The sequence below is a fragment of the Centrocercus urophasianus genome, unplaced genomic scaffold (genome assembly GCF_019232065.1).
Source record: "Centrocercus urophasianus isolate 14NV4802_14NV808 unplaced genomic scaffold, USGS_Curo_1.0 seq_30, whole genome shotgun sequence".
NCBI lineage: Eukaryota > Metazoa > Chordata > Aves > Galliformes > Phasianidae > Centrocercus > Centrocercus urophasianus.
This window is the reverse complement of record NW_024884867.1, coordinates 9,839,406-9,860,527: the sequence shown is the minus strand read 5'-3', so window position 1 is coordinate 9,860,527 and position 21,122 is coordinate 9,839,406. Positions and strand designations below refer to the sequence as shown.

Sequence of the window (21,122 nt, the reverse complement as noted above, 5' to 3'; positions counted from 1 at the left end):
ACATATTAAAAAGCGTAGAAATTCCTTTTTTCCTCCTAGACATTTCCCAAAAGAAATTGAGGCTTGCCACATATCTGCAACCAAACTCCCTTGAGAGGTGTTCGGGTGACACTTGTAACAGGGTCTTACCAATCTTTATGCGAATGTTGTTGGGATTTGATTTCCTGCCTCCAGCGTAGGAGAGGAGGATATTCTGTGGTTTCAGATCCCGATGGATGATGCCTTTGCTGTGCAGCATTTTCATTGCACCTGCTATCTGCTGGAGAAAGAGCCTGATGGTGTCTTCACTAAGTGTCCGCATAGCTACAGAGAAGGAAAAAATAACCACAGATGAAAGAATTACAATGGTAGTTCTCCGAAGGGCCCAGAGGATTGACACTCTATAGCTAATAACCACAATTTGGCATTCTTTTCTTCCACATAAGGTTTTTTTTCTCCACACGCTATTTCTAAATTATTAAAGCAGACATTAAAAGAGACTTTTTGCATTCCTAGTTTATACAGTGGCCAAGGCTGTTTTCAGCCTTGAGAGTCTAACGGTTACGGTGAACTCAGGTCAGCAACCGATGCTGAATCTGGCTCATGAGCTGGGCCCAAAAATGACATTTGATGAGGTTTAGGGCTTCCCTCAGCAAGAGCTGCCAGCTAGCTTGAAGCTTCCAGCCAGGCAGAGCCTGCAGCCTGATGACTGGAAGGCCTTTGAGCTATGGTCAACAGCGACCAGACACCTAAGGTTACAGCTTCAAGGAGAGTTTTGTTTAAACCTGGAAACACAGGCAGGATTGGAATTTGTGCCTGTAGGAAGAATTAAGGCTACCAGGTATCAGTAGCGTTGGGATTCAAATCCAAGCCTAGGCCTAACCCTCATGCATCACTACCCACTAGAACAAACCATAATTCCAATGCAAATCCAGTGTATTTGGAATATCCTTAATTCTACTGAAAGTACCCCTAGCAACTGGCCCCTGCCAATTTGTAAACATATCTAAAAAAATAATCAAATTCTGTAAATATGGAAGAACTGAACTTCACTCTCCCAAGCTGCAGGCTTCCTAAAAAACATGGTGTGAGAACTAAGAAACATTAAAGAAATTAAAAGAATATTCAGCTGGACCTTCTGATCAAACTGAAGTGACTTGAGCTCTTGTTATTCTAAGAGTCACAGGTATGAAACTCTTGCCAAAGCCAAGAACAGCCTGCTGAACAAACCACAGGACCAGCAGTGCTACCAGCCTGCTTCCTTATCAGTCACCAAGCAAGTCAGGCTTAAAGAAAGCACCATTCCACTTAGAGTAATTTCTTTTGTAGAAGGTCCCTGAAAATAACTTGGGACTTCATTAGTGTTTTTCCAGCTGCTCTCCAGTAAGACTTTAAAACAAACTTCAAAATGCTGCTCTATTTCATCTGCTAGAAGGGAGGAATCCTTATGAAAACACACATAAGGTTGCAAGCAGCTTTAACACAACACAGGAAATTAAAAATCTAACTTTTGAAATATGCACATGGGAAAACAGCAAGGGACACAGATAAGTTAAACAGTGTTTAGAACAGAAAGACTCCCACCACTCCCAAAGCTCGCTGTTCTGGAAAGAGGCACAAGCAGAGCTGAAATGTCACTATAGCTATCAGCCAGCCCTGGACTCATACATGTGACAGGAGAGCACGTGTATATAGAGTTTCTCTCCCCTCACTGGGCCTTCTTCCCTCATGAACTGGCACTCAGCTGGAATCCAAAAAGAACTCTTCTGCAATAAGGAGAGGTTCTCTGAGGAGATTTTAAAGATACCAAGAGGCAGCTTAGACACAAGTCTACCAAACCTACTTGCATCTTCTGGGAAAAGCATTGCCTGCTGTTTAACAACTGCAACAGGGAAACCTATTCAGAAACAGTTAAATCACTACCCTTACACAGAACAGCAGGAGTTCCAGAGACTTCTGCCCAGCTCAGCTCAGGCCTAGGAAAGGACAGGTTGTCTCATTTTCTCCCAGACAAGAAGCAAAACGTGGAACTTGGCAGTTCTTAACATTAAGCAGGCAATTATGAACTCCTGGCTAAGTACGCTTTGCCTCTAGCAGAGAAGCTGCTTTGTTTAGAGCTTTGTCCTGACCTGCAGCTCCAGCAGCACGCTGCATCCCTCCAGGCATCACCTCCCTTTTACATAATGTGGTGACTGTGAGACTAACACAACTCTAGCCATCATCCCTCAGCCAGGATCAGGAAAAAATATTCATCTGAATAAAATAAGGCCTTAAGTTACCAGTATCTCCAAAAGAGAAGTTCTGTTTGAAGCTCTTAACCCTACAAAACTGTTGTGCTCTCGATACACGAGGCATTTAAGCTCTTGTTCTGAGCCTGCAGAGTCCTCCAGTTCATCTGCTGTGGCACAAAGAGGGCACCATGCTGCAGCACAGCAAAACTGGGCACAGATCTGCTAGATTCTTGGTAGCATGAAGTCTCAAGACTTGTTGCAGTGCTGCAAGGCAGGGCTGCGAAATTAAGAAGCTGCCGTCAGCAACAAAGTAAGCTACATCAGGAGCACAGGGGCATACCCTTTACCTCACTCCATCAGCAGACATCACAACACAGAAAAACAAAGGTCCTTATCTCATACTCAGCCCATCAGTCTACAAAATGACAGCAGCAATCTCCAACTGAAGGACAGAGAAATAAATGCAACTGTCACTGTCAGAGACAGAAGACTCTGGAGAGTTCAGCAAAAAGGTACAAGTGGTATTCCTTCAAACTCAGGGATTCAAAACACCACAGTGGAAGCTTGAAGGGTCAGACTCGTGGTCCCTTCACACTTTGCAGCATTTGGATTTTTCAGAGTACTGGCAATAACTCATTTTGACACATTCTTCCTACAGACATCTTTCCCATTTTCTTCAGACTAGCAGATTTAATTCCACATCAGGTCACCTTGTTCTACAGCAACAAGGAGAAGCAGCATTAGCCAGAAAATTTCTGACAGCCAGAAACATTTACACATTGGTCTGCAAATTGGTCTGTAGACAACTCCCATTAGCACAGGGAGAACATATAGGACACTCATTCAAGTCAGATATGGAGAACAAAACAACCCACTGTCTACTGCACCTCAAATGGGGAAACTTGCACTTCTGCCCCTGCAAAAAGAAGAATTAAAAAAAAAAAAAAAAAAAAAAGGAGGGCAATTTATTTCTCATCCTCACCAGCAAACTGCTGGAAAAATACTGAGCTTGCACTGCAGTCTGAGCTTCTCCATGGAGGCCTGTGGTCAGCAACACATTCTTGCAGAGAAGTATTTCACAAACCTCACTTTGCTGCTCCTGAGAAGTAATAATACCCCCATGTTTATTTTCATGGGCTCCACTTCAGTGACGAGGCACTCTGCTTACTGCCCTGGGAACGGCTGCTTCGCAGGTCAGTAGATCAGAACAAACATCGACTGCGGGTCAGCACAAGGCCTGCATGCCTGGTAGCTCCCAAGGCACAGGAGAAGGATGGAACCACCTAAAAAGGTGGTTTGTGGGCAGCTCTGTGCAGACATGCAGCGTGTTCCACCTGGCAAGGGACTGCTAGGCAAGCTGTAGCACACAGGCCTTGGCAGCTGATCCAGGGGTAACATCAGAGCATACTTGATGGTTATGCGACATTTTCCATTTTGGAAAAGTTATTTAGGAAAAATAACTTCTCTTACAGGTCCACAGGTATCTCAGACAGAGGCCTGATGCAGTCACACTTACTCCCCAGAGGCCAGGCAGATTTATTGGGTGTCCATCCCACAACTCCTCCAGCTGTGCTCACCCAGCACGTGGCTGGTGTGATTCCTGAGAGGGATCCTCCTGCACGAGCCACAGCACTACCATGAGGCAGACTGAGTCTCACCATGGATATTCTTAATTGCCCACCTGCAAGGGGCAGCACAGACGACCTCACACCTCACTTACAAAGCACTGCCCACAGCTACTCTAGACTAGAAGATGACAGCTCCTTGCATGTTTCATGGTCAAATCAAGAAGTGTCCTGTTCAGATGCAAAGGTCTCTCCAGAGATGTGAACTCCAAGAAGCAGCTTTTTAGAAGAGTCAGGAATACATGTTTATGAACTATCTACAGCAGCCTGTCCTGTGTCAACACCAACTCACAGAATTTAAAGAAATTTTAGACCAACTGGCTCTGATCTCCTGTTATAACCACAGAACTCACACAGCAAAACCAGCAACTTCTGAAATGCCTCTCAGTTCTACCATATATTGCAGATCCACCACTGCAAGCTCACAACATACCCTTCTTTTAAAGCTGTGACGGCTTTAAGTGAAAGATCTCATTTGAACAAGATCTATCAGAAGAGAAATCATTAAACAACACAGAAGCTCTGCTCAGTAGGACACGTACAATCTTAGCTTGTACCAAAGAGGTGAGGCTGACAGTTTAATCCGACACAAGTGCGCGCTGCATTAAAACGTGCACGTATGCACGTCGTCCAGTTATAAAGACAAGGAGAAATAGAATGCCTTTTGATTCAACACAGAATTACCATATTGCCTAATGCTTGTAATTAGAGGGCAGAATGGATTGGGAAGCTTACAAGCATCTCATTCAATGAGAACCAGGGGATTTGCATGTGCTGCTTGCGTAAGTGCTGCAGGAGCTATGAGCAAAAACGTCTCAGGAGTCAATGGGAAAGTAGATGCTGCATTGAAATACAATCATGCAATTATCAAAATAACTGAAGCAGCACAATAAGTGCTCAGTAAAGATGAGCTCCTGTGCTCATCCAGTGAAATACTCTGGAATAAATATGCATTTTCCAAGATGAACTTCCTTTCAGGAGAAAATTATCATCAAAAATCACCCTGAGTGCCTGCAAAAATGCACATCTTTGGAATAACTCCTCTCCAAGTGCTGGAATGGAGAAAGCCACACAGTGGAAGAGCTGAAATGAGCATCCAGGCCTTAGTATTTGAAAAACCCAGATTTCTATTTTAGTGATGAGAGTAACTCTCTCTGTTTCTGCTGACTTTTACTGTCCACCTCCTTCTGGATATCTCTGCCTGCTCAGCTTTCTTCTTTACTGGCAACTGGCATACAGATGTTGAGGAGTTAGCATAAAACTTAACAGCCTCCAGTTTCCCAGTGACAACCACAGCTGTTGGGATAAAATACCTCAGAATTAAAAAAAAAAAAAACCAACAAAACACAAGAACAACCCAGAGCTAGTGGTTACTTTTTCCAACTAACTCGGGCATAGAAGGACCAAACCTTATCCCAGGTAAATTGGAATAAACTCAGTTTTACTTTGCAAATATAATTCATTGTCACTTTCTCAGACTAGCCACCATTTTCCTGAGCACTCTCATCTGATAAATGAGGAAGTGAGCTTTGCTAATAGCCTAGCTGATCGTACAGAATGCTTCACTTTTTTGGGTGGAGGAAGAAAAAATACAGTACACATAAAAGCAGCAGTATGAGAAGGAAGTTTTTCTATAAACCCATGTTTTTAGAAACCGTTCAGCTAGAAGCTGTGTTCTAACTTGTACACAGCTTTGTCAACAAGCATGCACAACTCAGTGCTTTAACATCAACAAGGTTCATTTCATGTGACCAAAAGCTAAAACTTTACCAGAACATGGGCAACACTGAAGTTTGACTACTTTGAAAAGCACTGCATCATTAACATTTACTTCTTGTGTTAAATAAGAAGGTATCAAATACAAAGCCATTTCCACTTGGTATTCATAACAGTATCCCAAAGACGTTGCTTTTAAAGCACAGCAACAGCCAACAGATGCAAAACACCATCATCTATGTAAAAAAGCACACTAAACCCAGATTTAAAAAATAAAAATAAATCACTTCTATCTTATCCACATCTTAAACTAAGAAAACACAAGAAAAGCAGAACATTTCTTCATTTGCCTTAACTACTAAAACTTTCTGAAAATTTGCAATCCACAGACAAACACATCTGCATGAACAGAGCGTGCAACATACTAGCATCAAGCCTGAAATAATCACTGTAAGGGTATCAACACTAGCTGTAGGACAAATGTAAATTTAGCTTTTAATCCTTCAATTTCTGCCATTTCCCAGCATCGTGTACCTCAAATAAGCAGCCTGAAGGATTATCCAGCTGAATAGCTTTAAATTTTAACAATGAACAAAACTTTGCTTAACTATAACCCAGAGCCACACAAGAAATGAGATTAAAGTTATTTCCTCCTATTTAGTAATCTTTTAGTTAGCATGCAAAAACAAGAAAGCTAATTTAAAATAAGAAAAGCAGAGCCATAGACCAGCAGAAGTGTAAGCAACTTGTTAAATGTGTTATTCTCCTACTGTTCAAAGAATTCATGAGGTCACCCTACACTGGACTACACCTACCTGCACCTGTACTGAGGTACAACCTAATTTTCATATACATCAGCATGCAGTATCTCTGCAGAGGGCTGCACTGAAAAAAAACTTGCAAGGCTCAAGTCCCTGCAGCACAACTGAATAACATGGAAAGCACACTTTGTTCTACTTAATGGCAAAGATACACTTCAGTTTCACCAAAAGGGTCTTTGAGACAGCAGTAACAGATATCCATGCTATACCACCTCAGAGATCCTGAAGCTTGAAGATTTCATCACCCCCACAACACTACCAGCTACACTACCTTCAGCATACTGTGAAATAAGGAAAGTGCTCTGTCCTAGGTGTGGCTAAGGAAGATATTGAAAAAACTGAATATACTCTTGGGATCCTGTTTTAATCCAACTCTACAGAAATGCAAGACCTCAGTATGAACTGCTTTTTTGCGGTGATCAAGAAAGAGGCCAACCACGTCCACAGCAGTGTCAAAACGTGACTGATCTTTAAGGCTGCTGCAACTAAATCAGGTATCTGCTGACTGAGAAGTCCACATCCTTCAGTCACTACTGACCTACATAGGAAAGACTACAACACTAGCTTTTACTGCCATGGATTCTCAGTCAGCGTTTCCTTCTGAGTACACCAGACATGCTCCATGCTGTTTTACTCACTGTGAAGGTAGTCTGCCAGGTCACCACCATTGCAGTACTGGAAGGAGAACAGAAAGCTCAGTTAACATGAAGAAAATAAAAAGGTTTCAAGTTCAGGAGACTTCACTAGGATCACAGGTGATAAATAATCATATATACATCAAAATAAGTATTCATTAAGTGGTAGAAGAAAGCTTTTCCAATAGGTTCCCTTTGTGTCACATTTCCCTTACACGCTACATTGCATAATGATAAACCAGCATTAATTAGCTTTGGTGTGCTTGTGTATACATCTGTGTACATGCACAGAAAGACAAAACCAAAATAGAGCAGACAGGTCATCACTTGAAAGAGCACCAGCAAGCTGGCTAAGGAAAATTCAGGAGCAGCCATAGCTGAAAACTGAAATTCTCCACAACATGCTTCATATTATTACGGAAAGTCAGCATGACCTCAGAGTGAAGATTGAAGAGGGAAACAAACTAGCAAAAGCTTTGCAGCTGTTTTGTGTGGATAGAGTTTTCTTTCCATGCACCTTTGAAGTGCTTACTACTCAGTAACACCTACTTGGCCCTTGAAATAAGGCATCCAACTGATTAAAGCTGTACCAGCATGACCTTCTGACAACAGCAATATGAAATATCCCACTGACTGCTATCTTCCCCCACACTGCTCCAGTTCTAAGAGGTATGCAGCTGAAGATTAGATAAGCAAAGCATCACATGTGATGCTAAGCAGAAAGCCCTATATGTGTAATAAACTCATCTGCTTAACTCATATTAAATAAAAAAAAAAAAAAAAAAAAAAAAAAAGACACTCACCTCCATAACCAAGTAGACAGAATTTGCCACCTCCTGGGGAAAGAGAAAATGGAAAGAAAGGATTTATGCATCAAAATACTTCACATGCCTTACAACAGCTCAGTTTCATTTCAAACAGGTGAAATGTTCTCTAAGTAACAGATACTGGAGGAATTTTGTTACATATTGTTTACTGAAGGATCACTTCCTTTCTAAGCATCGAGTACTTCTCCCCACTTGAAGCACATTACTCCTTCCTGAGCATACACCTGTTAACAAACCAGATCTCCTGTACTGTGCTTTGGGTCTTAACCTTCCTCTCTGGCTGTCGGGATTAACACCCAAACACAATGCAGATGCTGGCACGCTATTATCTTAGAGCCTTAATCATTTCCACATTTAACACAGACCTCTATAGCAGCTATGCCCACACGAGCAGCCTCGTCTGGAACAAAAAGATAAGAGCAATGCATGCTGGGGACCTGCGTTTCAATCCCCATGCAGGAAAGGTGCTTAACAGGAAGAGCAGATGGCAAAGGTTTCTGAGGGACACCGTGCCTTTCAGCTTCCTGTGAGGCCAACCCCAAGCACGCAGTGTGATACAGAGCTGTGAGCAAGAGCACAGCACAGCCTGCAGCTCAGCACCACCAGCTCAGCACAGGGCAGCGTCCCAGCTCACAGCAAGTTTCCAAGTCAGTGTTTGCAGCCTGCATGCAGTTCCTCATACCACAGCTGTACTTTTCATAGAGGCTCCTTGCTGAGCAGGCTGTAGACACTACAGCTCAGCAGCACCTCTAACCCATTAATATGTACAGTGCCAGCAGGGCTCAGGAAAGCCTATTATTACCTTTTTAGAAAATGAATAGGCAATACAGCTTACATATGCTAAATCCAGAAGTTATTACTAGTATCTTCTAAGTTATTAGCTAACAACTAGCACACACTGCATAGCTTGGTTATTCTTCCTCTGTGCTTTATTTAAAGACTGTGCAAACACATCATAAAGCAAGTCATTGATTTGTAGTCACCAGCGTGTACAGTGATGGGGTTAAATAAGGACCCAGCTAGGAAAGGGAGATGCTTTGGTCAACTTCCCCAGCAACAGTGACTGCAGTGGATTCATCTCACAGCACAGGGTGAGGAGATAAGAAGGCACTGCCCAACAAGAATCATAAGAGAGGAGGTAACTCCCCAACCGTCTGCTGGCAACAGCACCCTTTGCCCATCCCAGTCTTATTGGGGAACATTCTTTGCTGATTATGCACAACATGAGCCTCACCAAATTTGTCTTCAATACCCATTGTTTCTGGTGGGAACCAAAATCGCCTTCCTTTGATTTGGAAAAATGCCCACAAGTGAGAACAAGAAGCATGGTTTTCTCTGTGGCTACATTAACAAACTGCAGAATGTATCGCAGCAGCAGTGCAGAATGGAATAACCGACACCAAGTACTCAACTTCAACACCAAACACACTGCTTATAAGAGGGCTTATTTTGTAGAGGTATTTTGCAGGGACTGTCAGCTCCCACAGTTTGCTAGCTGCTGGTACCCATAAGCACAGTGCTGGAGCCCACCTCCTTCCAGCTTTACTTCCATCATGAAGAACCATCTGTGGGCACAGAGACCACATGAACTGAGCCGCCAGCACCCCGCTGTGCACACACCCGCTGCAGCTCCAGCACTTTCAGCTCACAGATGCCTATAGCAGGGATGCGACAACTTCCATATTTGCAACTTCAGCATTTCAAGACTCACCAGACAGATCTGTAGGAATTTTACCACAAAAACTAAACATTTATTCAGGAAGGGCCCTAGAAACAAAGTCATGCTTGGCACAAGCCTTCAGCCAGTAGCTTACAGTGGCTAATAAAGGAAACAAGCAAGGAAAGAGATCTCTGTTTTCTCAAATGGGCTGATAGACTTCTCTTAAGCTGATTCAGCAGCAAAAACTATTTCTTCTCTTTTTTTATCCTTCATGGTACTTACAATTTATTCGTTAGGAGAACAAGCAGGGAAAAAAACAAAACACCAAGAGGCAAACTTCGCAGGCTACTAGTCTCTCTAAAAAGCATCAAAAGGCCCAACTCATTTCCATACCAGTAACAAGAACAACATCACAGTTTGTTCTATTTCTGCAGAGGCTTATGTCCAAGAAGTGCTGCAGACAATGTACTGCCATTCGCCAGCCCTGCAGCCAAGGCCAGCCCTGCTACTTGCCTATGGACCTGCACAGAAATGACACCCTGACTTCTCTCGTCACAGTGCTCCAGCAGTGCCCTGCCTGCACTCACCAACAACACTAAAGGCCTCTGCCAAAGACATCAAGCTGATAATTAATCAGTCTGGATCAGTGCCTGACTTGCAGTTCTTTCAGCAGAGGCCCAAGAAGTGAAGTTACAATTTAATTGAGTGTAAAAACATGCAACAGGCCCTACTGTCTACAAATAACACACATCTGCTGACGGAGGACAAAGAAATAAAGAAACTTCATTTAGCAACACAGCAGAAATCACCTCAGGACAGCATTTGTTCAGGTCCCCCACTGAGGTACTGAGTGTGATGAGGTTAGCGATGCTGAGGCCCAGCAATCCTGTCTCCCTTTACATTCTCTCTCCACCCACAATAGAAGGTGGCATGATCCTCTTCTTGGAAAGTCTGTCTTTAGGTGTGTCCAAAGGGAAACATCTGGGTGTACCCACACTTAGTCATCCTCCTGCCACAGCTTAAAAAGGCTGCAAGAGGAAACACAGAAATCCTCCCCTGTGCTCTACCCCAGCTCCTAGCCTGCTACCAAATTTAGAAAGACGTTCAGGGAGGGGAAAAAAAAAAAAGTTTAATTACACAACACTCCAAAACCCTCACAATAGTGCTGTATTTTCACCCATCTGCGTGGAACCAGCCTTGTAACAGATGCTGAGGTAACAACTCTGCAAAGAATGGCTTCCATCTCACATAACTCATCCCTTCCAGGAGGAATAGGGTGTTGAAAGAGGATTTGGAAAATGAGCATTGCTGTGTGTTACATCCATGTGCTGCACACCACTTTGCTGGCAAGGCTCCTTCTGCTTACAGGAGGGAATATGCAAGCACTCCAGTCCTCAGAACCATTCTTGTTGCCATCCTGGAGAAAAGCACATCAGTGCCAGTTTGGTCAGCCTCCCTCCAGCGAGGAGCTCCTCTTTTGTACCTCCAAGAAGATCACCGCCATGTGCTGCCTAATGCTGTCTCTCAGCACCTGCAGCAGCTGCCAAGCAAAGATAATCGCCTCAGAGACCTTTGTGAGCAGTGCTAAACCTCACCAGTTGTTCCAGCCAAATGGAAACACAAAACACAGGGTTAACTGGACAGTGGAAGATAAAGTTGACACCAACTGAAAGCTAAGCTTAACATTGAGGGGTTTTGTTTGTTTTAAATGCCACTCCCCCCCCTTGCTGCAACAGAACCTCAGCACAGAGGCAAGCTGCATCCTCCAGGTTCTCATGAAGCTGTGCCCTTCTGGCATAGGAGCTCTATTCATCCCTCTTCTCAATGCAGCACTGAGTCACGAACATCAGCTGTAACAAACAGAATTTGGCTTTACAGACACCACCTCCTACACCAGAGACACCTGGAGAAAAGATCTTTTGCTGTGGCAATGGCTCTCACGGCAGCTGGGCTCAGCAGGCAGAACCTGCAGTTCTCAAGAGAGAAAAAAAGTCTCCCAACAGCAATCTCTGAGGAGGAAAGGAAAACCTTCATGTTATGCAAGGATTATCTCTTGACACAATTATTTGAATGGAAGCAAGATAAGAGACAACAGCACATTAATCTGAGTTATGGGAGCACCCATCAGTGCTCACCCTATGCAAAAGGGATCTAAAACAAAAAGGTAGGAGACATTCATGTGCCTCTTGAGCCCATACAGAAAGATGAAAAATAACTCAGAGCCTACTGCCTTCCTGTCCTTGGGCCCTGCTCCCTCTCTCCACTCTTTCTGAACTTTATCAGTAAAGAACTCAAGAACACTTCAAGCAGTCTCATATTCTCTCCAGTATACTCTCCTCTCTACACATAGGCACACTACCACAAAAAATTTCTTACACCCACATGAAGCTTTAAGGCCAGACGAAAGCATTTTTTAGGACAGTGCTTTAGGATTCAAGCTGCACAGCCAACAACGTACTGCTCCATAATAAGGAAGCAGTGGTCACTTTCCTCTTGCACCAGGGCCACACTGGAATGTAGAGAACAGCTTTGGGCTGTGGCAGCAGTCACACAAACACAGCTGAGGAGATGGTAAGCAACCAACAAATGCCACCATGCAACAGCCTACTCAGTATTTTTGCTTGTTTTGGAGATCTGAGTCCAGCAATAAAGCCTGCTGTTATTCTTTGGGAAGTGTTCTAACCAGCTCAGTACCATCTGAACATCTTTGACTTAGCAAGAGAACAAGGGCTCCCAGTTCCTTCATGCAGATCCTACAGTGACAAAAGTAAGACCCAGAGAGGCCCAAAGACTTCTACAACAGCCCTCAACTACATTCTGCTCCTACAGACCCAACAGCTTGTTCCAGGGTTTGCAGCACCAGCCAACATACAGGGCAAGCAGGAGGGAGGCTCTGCAGCACAGAGGTTTGTGGGCACCATGCTGAAGGTACGATTTCTACAGTATCACGACAAGTTGCAAGGGCCAGTGCTACTCCATTCCAGGCACTACGCTATTTTCTGCATATGAAACAGAAGAGATGTTTCAGGGCAGCTCATACTTCAGTGCAGGTTATTAACAGCAGGAGACCCATCCTCTGGTTCTGCACAGGCTTCAGGAAGGGAGGGAAAATACTTCCCATACAGTCAAATCCCCTGGCAACAGTCCTGAAGCCTGACTACGTGACACATAAAAATGAACAGGGTACTGTCACTTCTGTGGAGTTACAGTTTGGCCAGGCAGCTAATAGAAACAGCGGGATGGCTATAAGACAGCTCGGCCTTTGAGATTTGAAGGAACTCCACCGCTCCCTTTCATGAAGGGATCACTTCAGGTTCCAAACCAAGCCCCACCAAGCAGAGCACTCACTGAATGACATAACAGCAGCACTTGCAGAGCCCAAACAGAAGAGCACAGCTCCTTCAGGGGCACGCGAGGTCTCTGCAGAACAAGCAGCACAGCAAGCCAAAGCTACAAGCTCCATCTGATGTTAACCACAGAAACCAAACCAAGGATTGATGTCACAAGAGCAGAGAGAAGTGGCAGGTTCAACAAGACGCAGAGCTTCGAGGTGAGACCAGAGGCATACACCACAGCAAATTAAAGACTTTTGCTGCTGGGACACCGGAGAAACAGTCACTTCTTACAGCACCGTCTGGGGGTAGGGCTGTGTCACCTGCAGCAGCTGATGTCTCTGGCTGGCTGGCTCTTAGGGCAGTGCAAATGCCTCACAGCATGTCACAGACCACAGAGGAAAAGTAGCAGAGTTCTGAGAAGCTGGGACATACTGACATGGAACGGCAAATGCAGTTGTATCTTTGCTAACAAGGATGAGTTCAGGAAGCTTCTTTGAACCAAAAGCAAGTGCCTCATTGCACATGGCAATGTACTGTGCTAATGCTGGCAAGAGAAGAGACTTCAGTGTTTCGAACACAAGATACTGAAGATCCAATTTGCTTTTCTATATTTTTTCTTCATCTCTTTTTTATAACACAGCCACTTTATAAAATGAGCATTTAAGGTTTGCTCCCTTGCACACCAAGGGTCTGGCACACTGCTGAAGGCTTCAGCCTGAGTCAAACTCACCAAGGCATACTTATTGAGGGAGGTTCAAGTCCAAGCAAAGCCACTCAGTCTGGAAGTTTGATTTTAGAATCAGTGAGTTCAGTTCTACTAATAGAGTTGGGAACAGCTTGGATTTTTTTTAATAGCAAATCCCATAAATGCTTAATCTGATATCCTGCAGGAGATTTTTTTTTATGCAACTGTAGAAACCACAGGCCCAACCCCCACTGGATTTTTGTTTTTTATATGGCTGCTGCATGACTAGCTGGCTCTCGCTAGCTTCCTTTTCATACCCATTTAGGAAAGCAGATATACACTCACAGCACAAAGGCATTATAACAAGGAACATAAAGAAAAAGTCTGGGTTTTCTTTCAGAAAGCAGTCTTTAAATTAAGAGGAAATATATCCAGTTACCAGAAGCCAGAGAAACAGGGCTTTAACCTACAGCATTTCAAAAGTGATGAAAATGGAGTACATTTTAACACACTTGCTACAATTGCCAGTTAAATTGAAAATAACTATCAGTCACACAAAGGAAAAAGCCTCCACGAGAAAGTTACCTAACTGTTAGCTCTGCCTGCAGCGACATCACAAGGCATTCACAAAGGAAACAAAAGATGTGCCTTAAACCTCCCGAGTGGCACACTGCAGCTCTGCCTTGCACCGCCTCACCCTGCAGCACCAAGGCATACCCAGAGGGCTGGCAGGCCTCTCCTTGCCTGCCCATGTAACACACTTCGCTAAGTGAGATCTCTTAAAACCTTGAAATTCAGCATCTTTCATTCTGTGCAATTGCAATGTACTGTCTGGTTGACTTCAGTACGCCAGCCAGCTCTGCTGACCTAATTCCTACCATTATTCTGATGCTAGGAGACAAGCCAGGTGTTCCTGTAAGCCAGACAGAATATTTTTGCCCTAAGCCACCAGTGATGCAGAATTTGGTTTATTTCACTCAGCCCTCCCCCCAAAGCAGCCTTAGTATTAAAGCAAAGGCAGCTTTGAGATCCTCACTCTGCTTTTCGAGAGCACCTCTTCATATTTATGGTGGCATTTAAGGCCTGCACACCATAAAGCAGGACACATTCACACCATTAAAGCACCTCTCTGCCATGTGCTCAGCACAAAAGGAGCTCTGAAGTTATCTGTTGGCAGATAGACTGAGTTCAGTCCTGCTCAGCCATCACTCAGGGCATTCTTCCTGCCCACATGCTTAGGAAGCACTTCTTCCCATCCATCTTCCCAATTTCCACCACCTTGCTTCACCCATTCCAACCCAACGTGTTCAGCCATCACAAGGACTTGCCCAGAGGAAATTTTCCTAAAGGAAACACTGATGAAGCTTAAGGAAGAGCTGCATGAATAGCACCTCAGCTGCTACCAGAGCCTTGCTGTCAAACTGCGAACACAGCAGCCTACCAGTTTCCAATTACTCCTGGGAAACATTCCTTAATCCTTCACCATAGTCTGAGTAATGCTGCCTTCCACAGGAGCTCTAAAGGCTATTAACCTTTCAGGTTGCTGGCTCTCCCATGACATCCTGATCATGTGAGAGGAACACAGGTATGTGCTTTACATACAGGATGAGTAAAACGGGGATCATCACTTCAGAAATGCAGCAAAGCCACTCCCTCTAAAAAAAGTTCAATGACTCCTCTAAGGTCTATATTTAGTGGTCAGCATTTGCTAGATGTTTCTGTCACCTGCACAGTGGAGTACTCAGCTAGAGTAACATAAAACAAAGATCAAGATGTAAAACACTCTACTTGCCGTAAACATAGGCGTTTCGATTCACTAAACTCTCAGCCATCTCACAGAGCTACTGGCAGAGGGCAGATGGATTTTCCATCCTTTCCCCCCTTCTAGCTCTAAATTAAGGCAGACTCAATCTTCAGTAAGAGTGACACCCCCCAGCAGATGCAGGGATGCTGACAGAGCAGGACAGCAGACACACCACCCTCAGCCACAGCACAAACAGAAGGAGGATTGCTTGGCAGCATGCGGGAGAGCCTGTGCTGCACACCCACTCACAAGGCAACGTGCCAGCCTCGCTCAGGGATGGAATTAAAGCAGGATTTAACCAGGCAGCCTGCCTGACCTCAGGAGTGTGATCTGCCTGACAAAGAGTGCCTTCTTAGTCATCCCCAGTGTCACAGCAGAGCCTTGTCTCCTGAGACATGGCACCCAAAGAGTAATGCCCAAGGAACAGCAGATCCCACGTGAGGTGGCACAAGTGGTGGTGGGGAAGGTGTCACTGCAGCACCACTGATTCACCTGGCAGCACGGAGATCAGCAAAGCACTGCAGCAGGAGCGAGCAGTGCTGGAGGGCACACCAAAGGACACTGCTGCTCAATAAGCAGTGCCAGGGGACACAGGAGGTGGACTGGCAGCTAGAGGCAGCATCAGGAAAGGATGATGAAGCAGAGAGCATAACATCACTGTCCCAAAGGCCAGGATCCTATTGATTATAGGGATTTTATAGAAAGCTACAATGAAATAAGCTTTGTAGAGCTTGGCCCCAAAGAGCAGCCCAGGTGAACTAGTCATTCAGCCAAGGAATGCTTGTTCTGCCACCCCATGCCCGAATCCACGTGCACAAGAAAAACTGCACTGCAAGAATTCCCTGGTCCTTGACTCCTCAGCAGGTGCTCCAGGTGATACAGTCACCCCAGCAGAAATATTTTTGGTGAGTCTTTACTGCACGAGTGATTTCAGCATTTCTCTGAGCTCATCCCTAGCTGATGAGTGTACCAACTCGATAAAATTATGGAAAGCAGACCCTCAGGTAACCAAGGCTGAATTAGAAACTGTGTGATATTAACAGCTATTTTTCTACAACCAGACTCACAAAAAAAAAAATATATATATATATATATATATATATATATATATATGTATATACTCCCACAAAATCAGCCACAGCTTAGCTGCCATAGGAAGCTCAGATCAGAACACACACCTAGAAAAAGTGGTCCTCCTTCCCATTTCACATAGGAAAATGCTTTCTAACATCCAAAGGATGATTTATATCCAGGAACAGCAAATTTCCTGCATGCCCTGGGCAGCTGGGCTATGGCTGCTTTGCAACAGTCACATTATGTCTTCAGCTGGCACCTATTCAACCAAGCCTCCTGGTACAAGAGGGGCACAGGGAAGAAAACAGTGCTAGAAGAAGCAGTCCAGCTCACAGTCCTTTCAGGATCCAACAAGTTCAAAAGTTACCTTAGTATCATTCAACCCTATTAACTACTCAAGTAATTTACAACCAAACTCAGATTCAACATCCAGTGTTAAAAAAAAAAACCACACACAAAAGTGAGACTCATAAAGCAGACGACACGCTGCCAAGCTTTTGCTGTCGGCATGCACAAAAGGTTGAGCTGATCCTCACTGCTTTTAAAGTTCATGCTGTAAGAAACCTGTTCCAAACCAAGATCCTGTACAGTGGAAATAACTGCATCCTTGCTGTCATTAATTTCCACCTTAATGAACAAGGATTCACTGGCTCTCTTCAAAGAGTAATAAGACTCCTGCTTTCCTGATGTCTGCATTACTGCACTCCTCTCAACTGCAGCAGTCTGGAAAATCCCAACCTCTGCAAGCCAGTTGAGGAGCGAGCAGCTATTCAGTAGCTACTAACACACCCTGAACAGAGAAGAATCTGGTTTTCACTTTATGCCAAACATCTCCTGTGCCTAGGAAAGATCTGCTGCACAACTCTGTACAGACACTAAACTGAGTGCTTTCAGAAGTGCAACAAAATATGGTTTATCCTTTTCTTGAGCAGGGGTTCTCTCTTTAGGCTCCTCAACTACTCACAGCACCTCTCATTAATATATGAGCACATAATAATGGAAATATGCATATTTCATTTTGTGAGCCACTCTCACATAATGGTGCTGCTCTTAGGACTCCAGCAAGGGGATTTATAAAAGTCCAGACACTGCACTGCTGTGCATGAACCATTCATCAGTACTAATTTATCCCCTGTACGTGCCTTATTTTGTGATATTGTGTATTAGGTCTTTGTCAGTATTTATGAGCCAAGGAGGAACATGGCAACTTTTTCATAAATTGAAGAATAAATTTAAATGTGTGCAATGGTGTGAGCTGCTGTTGGTATTAAACATCAGCTCTACAAGTGCTTGCCTGAGGCAAATCTGGCATTATATCAAAAATCTTGATTTATATGAGGCCTGCTTAGTGTTAACTCGTAACTAGGAAAATGTAAACGAAAGCATCACTGGGTGTAATCAGTGACTTACAGCCACTGTGGGTTAGGCAACCATTTCCTTGTATGCAAGAAAGATGTGACAAAATGTTCAAGTCACTGCTGAGAGGATGTGCAGAGAAAAGGAAGACAAAACACAGTGACAGACAAAGCTACAGGGCAACAGTAAGATTCGCAGAAGCTGTTTTTTCCTTTTTGCTCTTTGATGTTGTAATAGAAGAATAAACCCCCGCAGCTTCAGAAAAATCTACCGGGAAAGGCTGGCAACTGCCACAGTGACATCTGCAAGGGTAAACATGCATGCATCTATGAATGAAGCAGCTATGAATGAAGATGAATAAGCAATGGTCTTTCCCACAGAGGAAGAAGCCAGCCCTCCGCAGCACTGCACTATTACCTCTGCAGGTAATTTTCTCTCACACGACTCTGTGGCAGGCTGGGTCTGGTCACAGGCCAACGGGCAGCAGAGGGGATCTCACAGCCTGGAGTGCCACATCCCCCCAATACAACCTACATCACCTCATTCTACCTGACAAACCAAGCCAGCCAGGCCGCAGAGCAGCGTGCCCGGTGCTGGCTGCTAACACAGCCAAGCCCGTAACGAGGAGCTCCGCTCAGGGCCGCCCCAGCTCCTCACCTCAGCCTGGGGGCGTGTAGCAAACAGGTGGCCTCTCATCACCCAGAGGGCATTTCCAAGAATCGATCCTGTTCCCAGCGTCCAGTCCTCCCTGTTGGATCACCCCAATCCCCCCCGCCCCGTCCACCCGCTCTCAGCACCGTCACACTCTTCGTTTTCCAGGAACCCGCCCGGCCGAGGGGCGCGGGGCGGTGCGGCCCTCAGGCCTCAGCGCCTGGGGGGGGGGGAGGAGACTACAACACCCAGCAGGCATTGCGGCCGGGCCAACCAATCAGCCCTCGCGCTGCGCCTGACGCAGAGCCGCCGCAGCCAATCGGCGGAGGAGGAGGAATGTCAACAAACACCGGCCTCGTGACACCGGGCCGGGACCCCCGGCGCCGGGCGCTGTACTGGGGCCGCGTCCCCCAGGCCGCCCTCCGTCCTATCTGCCCACAAACTGAGGGTTTCCGTTTCACGCTCTGATCCTGCAGGGTTTTTCCTCACAGAAAGCATCGCTAATGCCAGAGAAATAGAACCCTGCTAGGCCACGAGGTTAACAAAATGCTCCGGGGAAAGAAAAGTCATTGGAGCAGTCATGTTTCAGAGCCCTTTAGATAGAGCTGGTTTTGAAGGAAAAATCAGCTGTGGGAAACCACAGTCATCTAAAAATGCCTGCTGCAATTTTTAAACACTTACTGATTGCCACAAGGACAGCAGAAAAACGCTGATGGAAATCCTCAGGAACGGAGGCAATCATATGCTACAAAGTCATGCTCACACTATTTCTATACTGTCTGGGAAAAATGAAACTTTCAGACCCGAGAAAGAAAAACAAGAGGCAGGAGTGCCCAGAGCAATTCCTGCAAGTTTTGTTTCTAACATTTTAAGAACTTAAGAGCTTCCATCACATTGCACTTTGCTGCATAAGCATCCTGAGAACCGGAGTCCCCACCCCAACTCCCAGCTGCCCAAGTTCTAGCCTCCAAAGCACAGTCCGTACACAGTCTGTCACACTGTCCAAGGAGAACAGAGAAAACAGAGCTTCCACTATCTTGAGAGAAGGCCTTTTCCCCAGAACACATACATTTGATTACAAACATCTGTTGAAAAAAACAAAATGCCAAAAACTCCACTCAACCTCACCCATATCTAGAATGCTTTGCCGTAATTGAATGTACTTACCTGGAAGTCATACAAGGCAACGATGTTCTCATGTTTCAGTTCCTAGAAAAAATTAAACAAAGACAATAAGCTCAGAGCAACAAAGGGCATAGGTAACAAAGACTGAAAAAGGAAAAAGACCTCTGTTGGCCTTTACCTTAAGTATTTTAATTTCCTTGCCCAGCAGAGTCTGTGATTTTGCAAGGTTCTTCTTGTTAATGCATTTCACAGCTACTTCCAGCTCAGGTTTCTGAAAGCAGAAAAGTGCACGTGTAATTCAGAGAGCATTTCCCCATTAGCACAGGCCAGGTGAGCAGCCTCCATCAGCGTGCTGGCACTGCTGGAAGGAGTCCTGCAGCACCAGAAAAGGCCCGTGCTCTGTGCCCCAACGCATGTTCAGACTTGCCTCATCCCAAGCTGTGCCAGCACAAGGAGAAAAGCCCGAGGTTTGGGGTTTTGTTGACGATTATCCCCTTATTTAACCACTAGAAATAAACGCTGTGGGAACCACGGCTTATGCCAAGACCTAACACCGGCAGGCCCGCAGCAAGCTGGCTTTCCCTGCGCTGTCCATCGAGCCGCTTCCCCTCCCGGTGGAGCACGGCGAGAGGCAGAACCGCGCCGAGAAGGAGGCGAGGACAAAGCGGGCCTCGCCGCCACCCGGAGCGCTGCCCCCAGCCCGGCACGAACCAGGCGAAAAAAAAAAAAAACCACGGTAAAAATCGTCCGAAGGGCCGCTCACCTCTTTGTGCCTGCCTTTGAAGACGACGGCGAAGGCTCCGTGTCCGATCAGGTCCTTCCTGCTGAACTCAAACTTCCCCACCGTCTCCATGGCGCTGCGGGCGGCGGAACCGCGGCCGGGACAACTTCGGGGCCGGGAAGCGGCGCTGAGGGCTGCTGGCGGTGATGGAGGAGCTCCCTCGAAAGAAAATTAAATCTCTCCCAATCAAAAGACGGCGGAACGGCCTCCCCCCCCCTCCTCCTCCTCCCGGTGAGCAGTCAGGAGCTGGAGACTCGCTGGAGGGGGAAAGCCGCTCTCCTGTCAGCCCCTCGGCAGCTCGGCATCTGGCTCCGCTCCCCCGCCTCGCCTCCGTCCATGGGCCGCCTCTGCCTGCGGGGCTGCGCGCTGCTCATCGTTGGCGGCCGGGAGAAGTTGGCTCTCAGCAGCGGGCCTCCCCCATCTCCTCCTCAGGACGGCCGGCGCTGCTCCTCCGGCGGCCGCTTCAGGAGCCTCTCCCCATGCCGAAGCCCGGCCCTGCCCGCCCCGCAGGCGCGGCTTGGCGGCGAGTCCACCTTAAACGCGATCCACCTTAACTCCGAGTCCACCTTAAGCGCCGATCCACCTTAAGGACCGCCTGCGCCCACCGTCCTCTCGTATCCGGCGGCTCGGGGTCACTCCGCCACCCCTCCGGGCCTCCCCACCGCCCGCGATCGGACAAAGCTGCGCGGAGTACGGCGCCAACGGGAAAACAGCCGGCACCGACGGTGGCCGCGCAGGCGCGGTGCGCGACAGTGGGGAGGCACGGCACGGCACGGCACGGCACGGCACGGCACGGCACGGCACGGCACGGCACGGC

The 21,122-nt window shown here is 46.1% G+C and overlaps 1 protein-coding gene across 3 annotated transcripts in view; it reads right to left on the bottom strand.

Moving 5' to 3' along the window:
- Window positions 1–20,924, bottom strand: part of ULK1 (unc-51 like autophagy activating kinase 1) — a 73,154-nt gene extending 52,230 nt beyond the window's left edge. For 2 of the 3 annotated variants that reach the window (XM_042828806.1, XM_042828808.1), the window contains exons 1-6: window positions 20,288–20,923; window positions 19,703–19,795; window positions 19,567–19,608; window positions 7,811–7,843; window positions 7,011–7,047; window positions 130–303 (exon numbers count right to left, since the gene is read on the bottom strand). In XM_042828806.1, the coding sequence (XP_042684740.1) occupies window positions 130–303; window positions 7,011–7,047; window positions 7,811–7,843; window positions 19,567–19,608; window positions 19,703–19,795; window positions 20,288–20,377 (469 nt within the window). In that variant the 5' untranslated portion in view covers window positions 20,378–20,923. Of the gene's footprint in view, window positions 1–129; window positions 304–7,010; window positions 7,048–7,810; window positions 7,844–19,566; window positions 19,609–19,702; window positions 19,796–20,287 lie in introns of all 3 variants that reach the window. The other variant, XM_042828807.1, reaches the window with a different exon arrangement.
- Window positions 20,925–21,122: the final 198 nt, after the last annotated feature.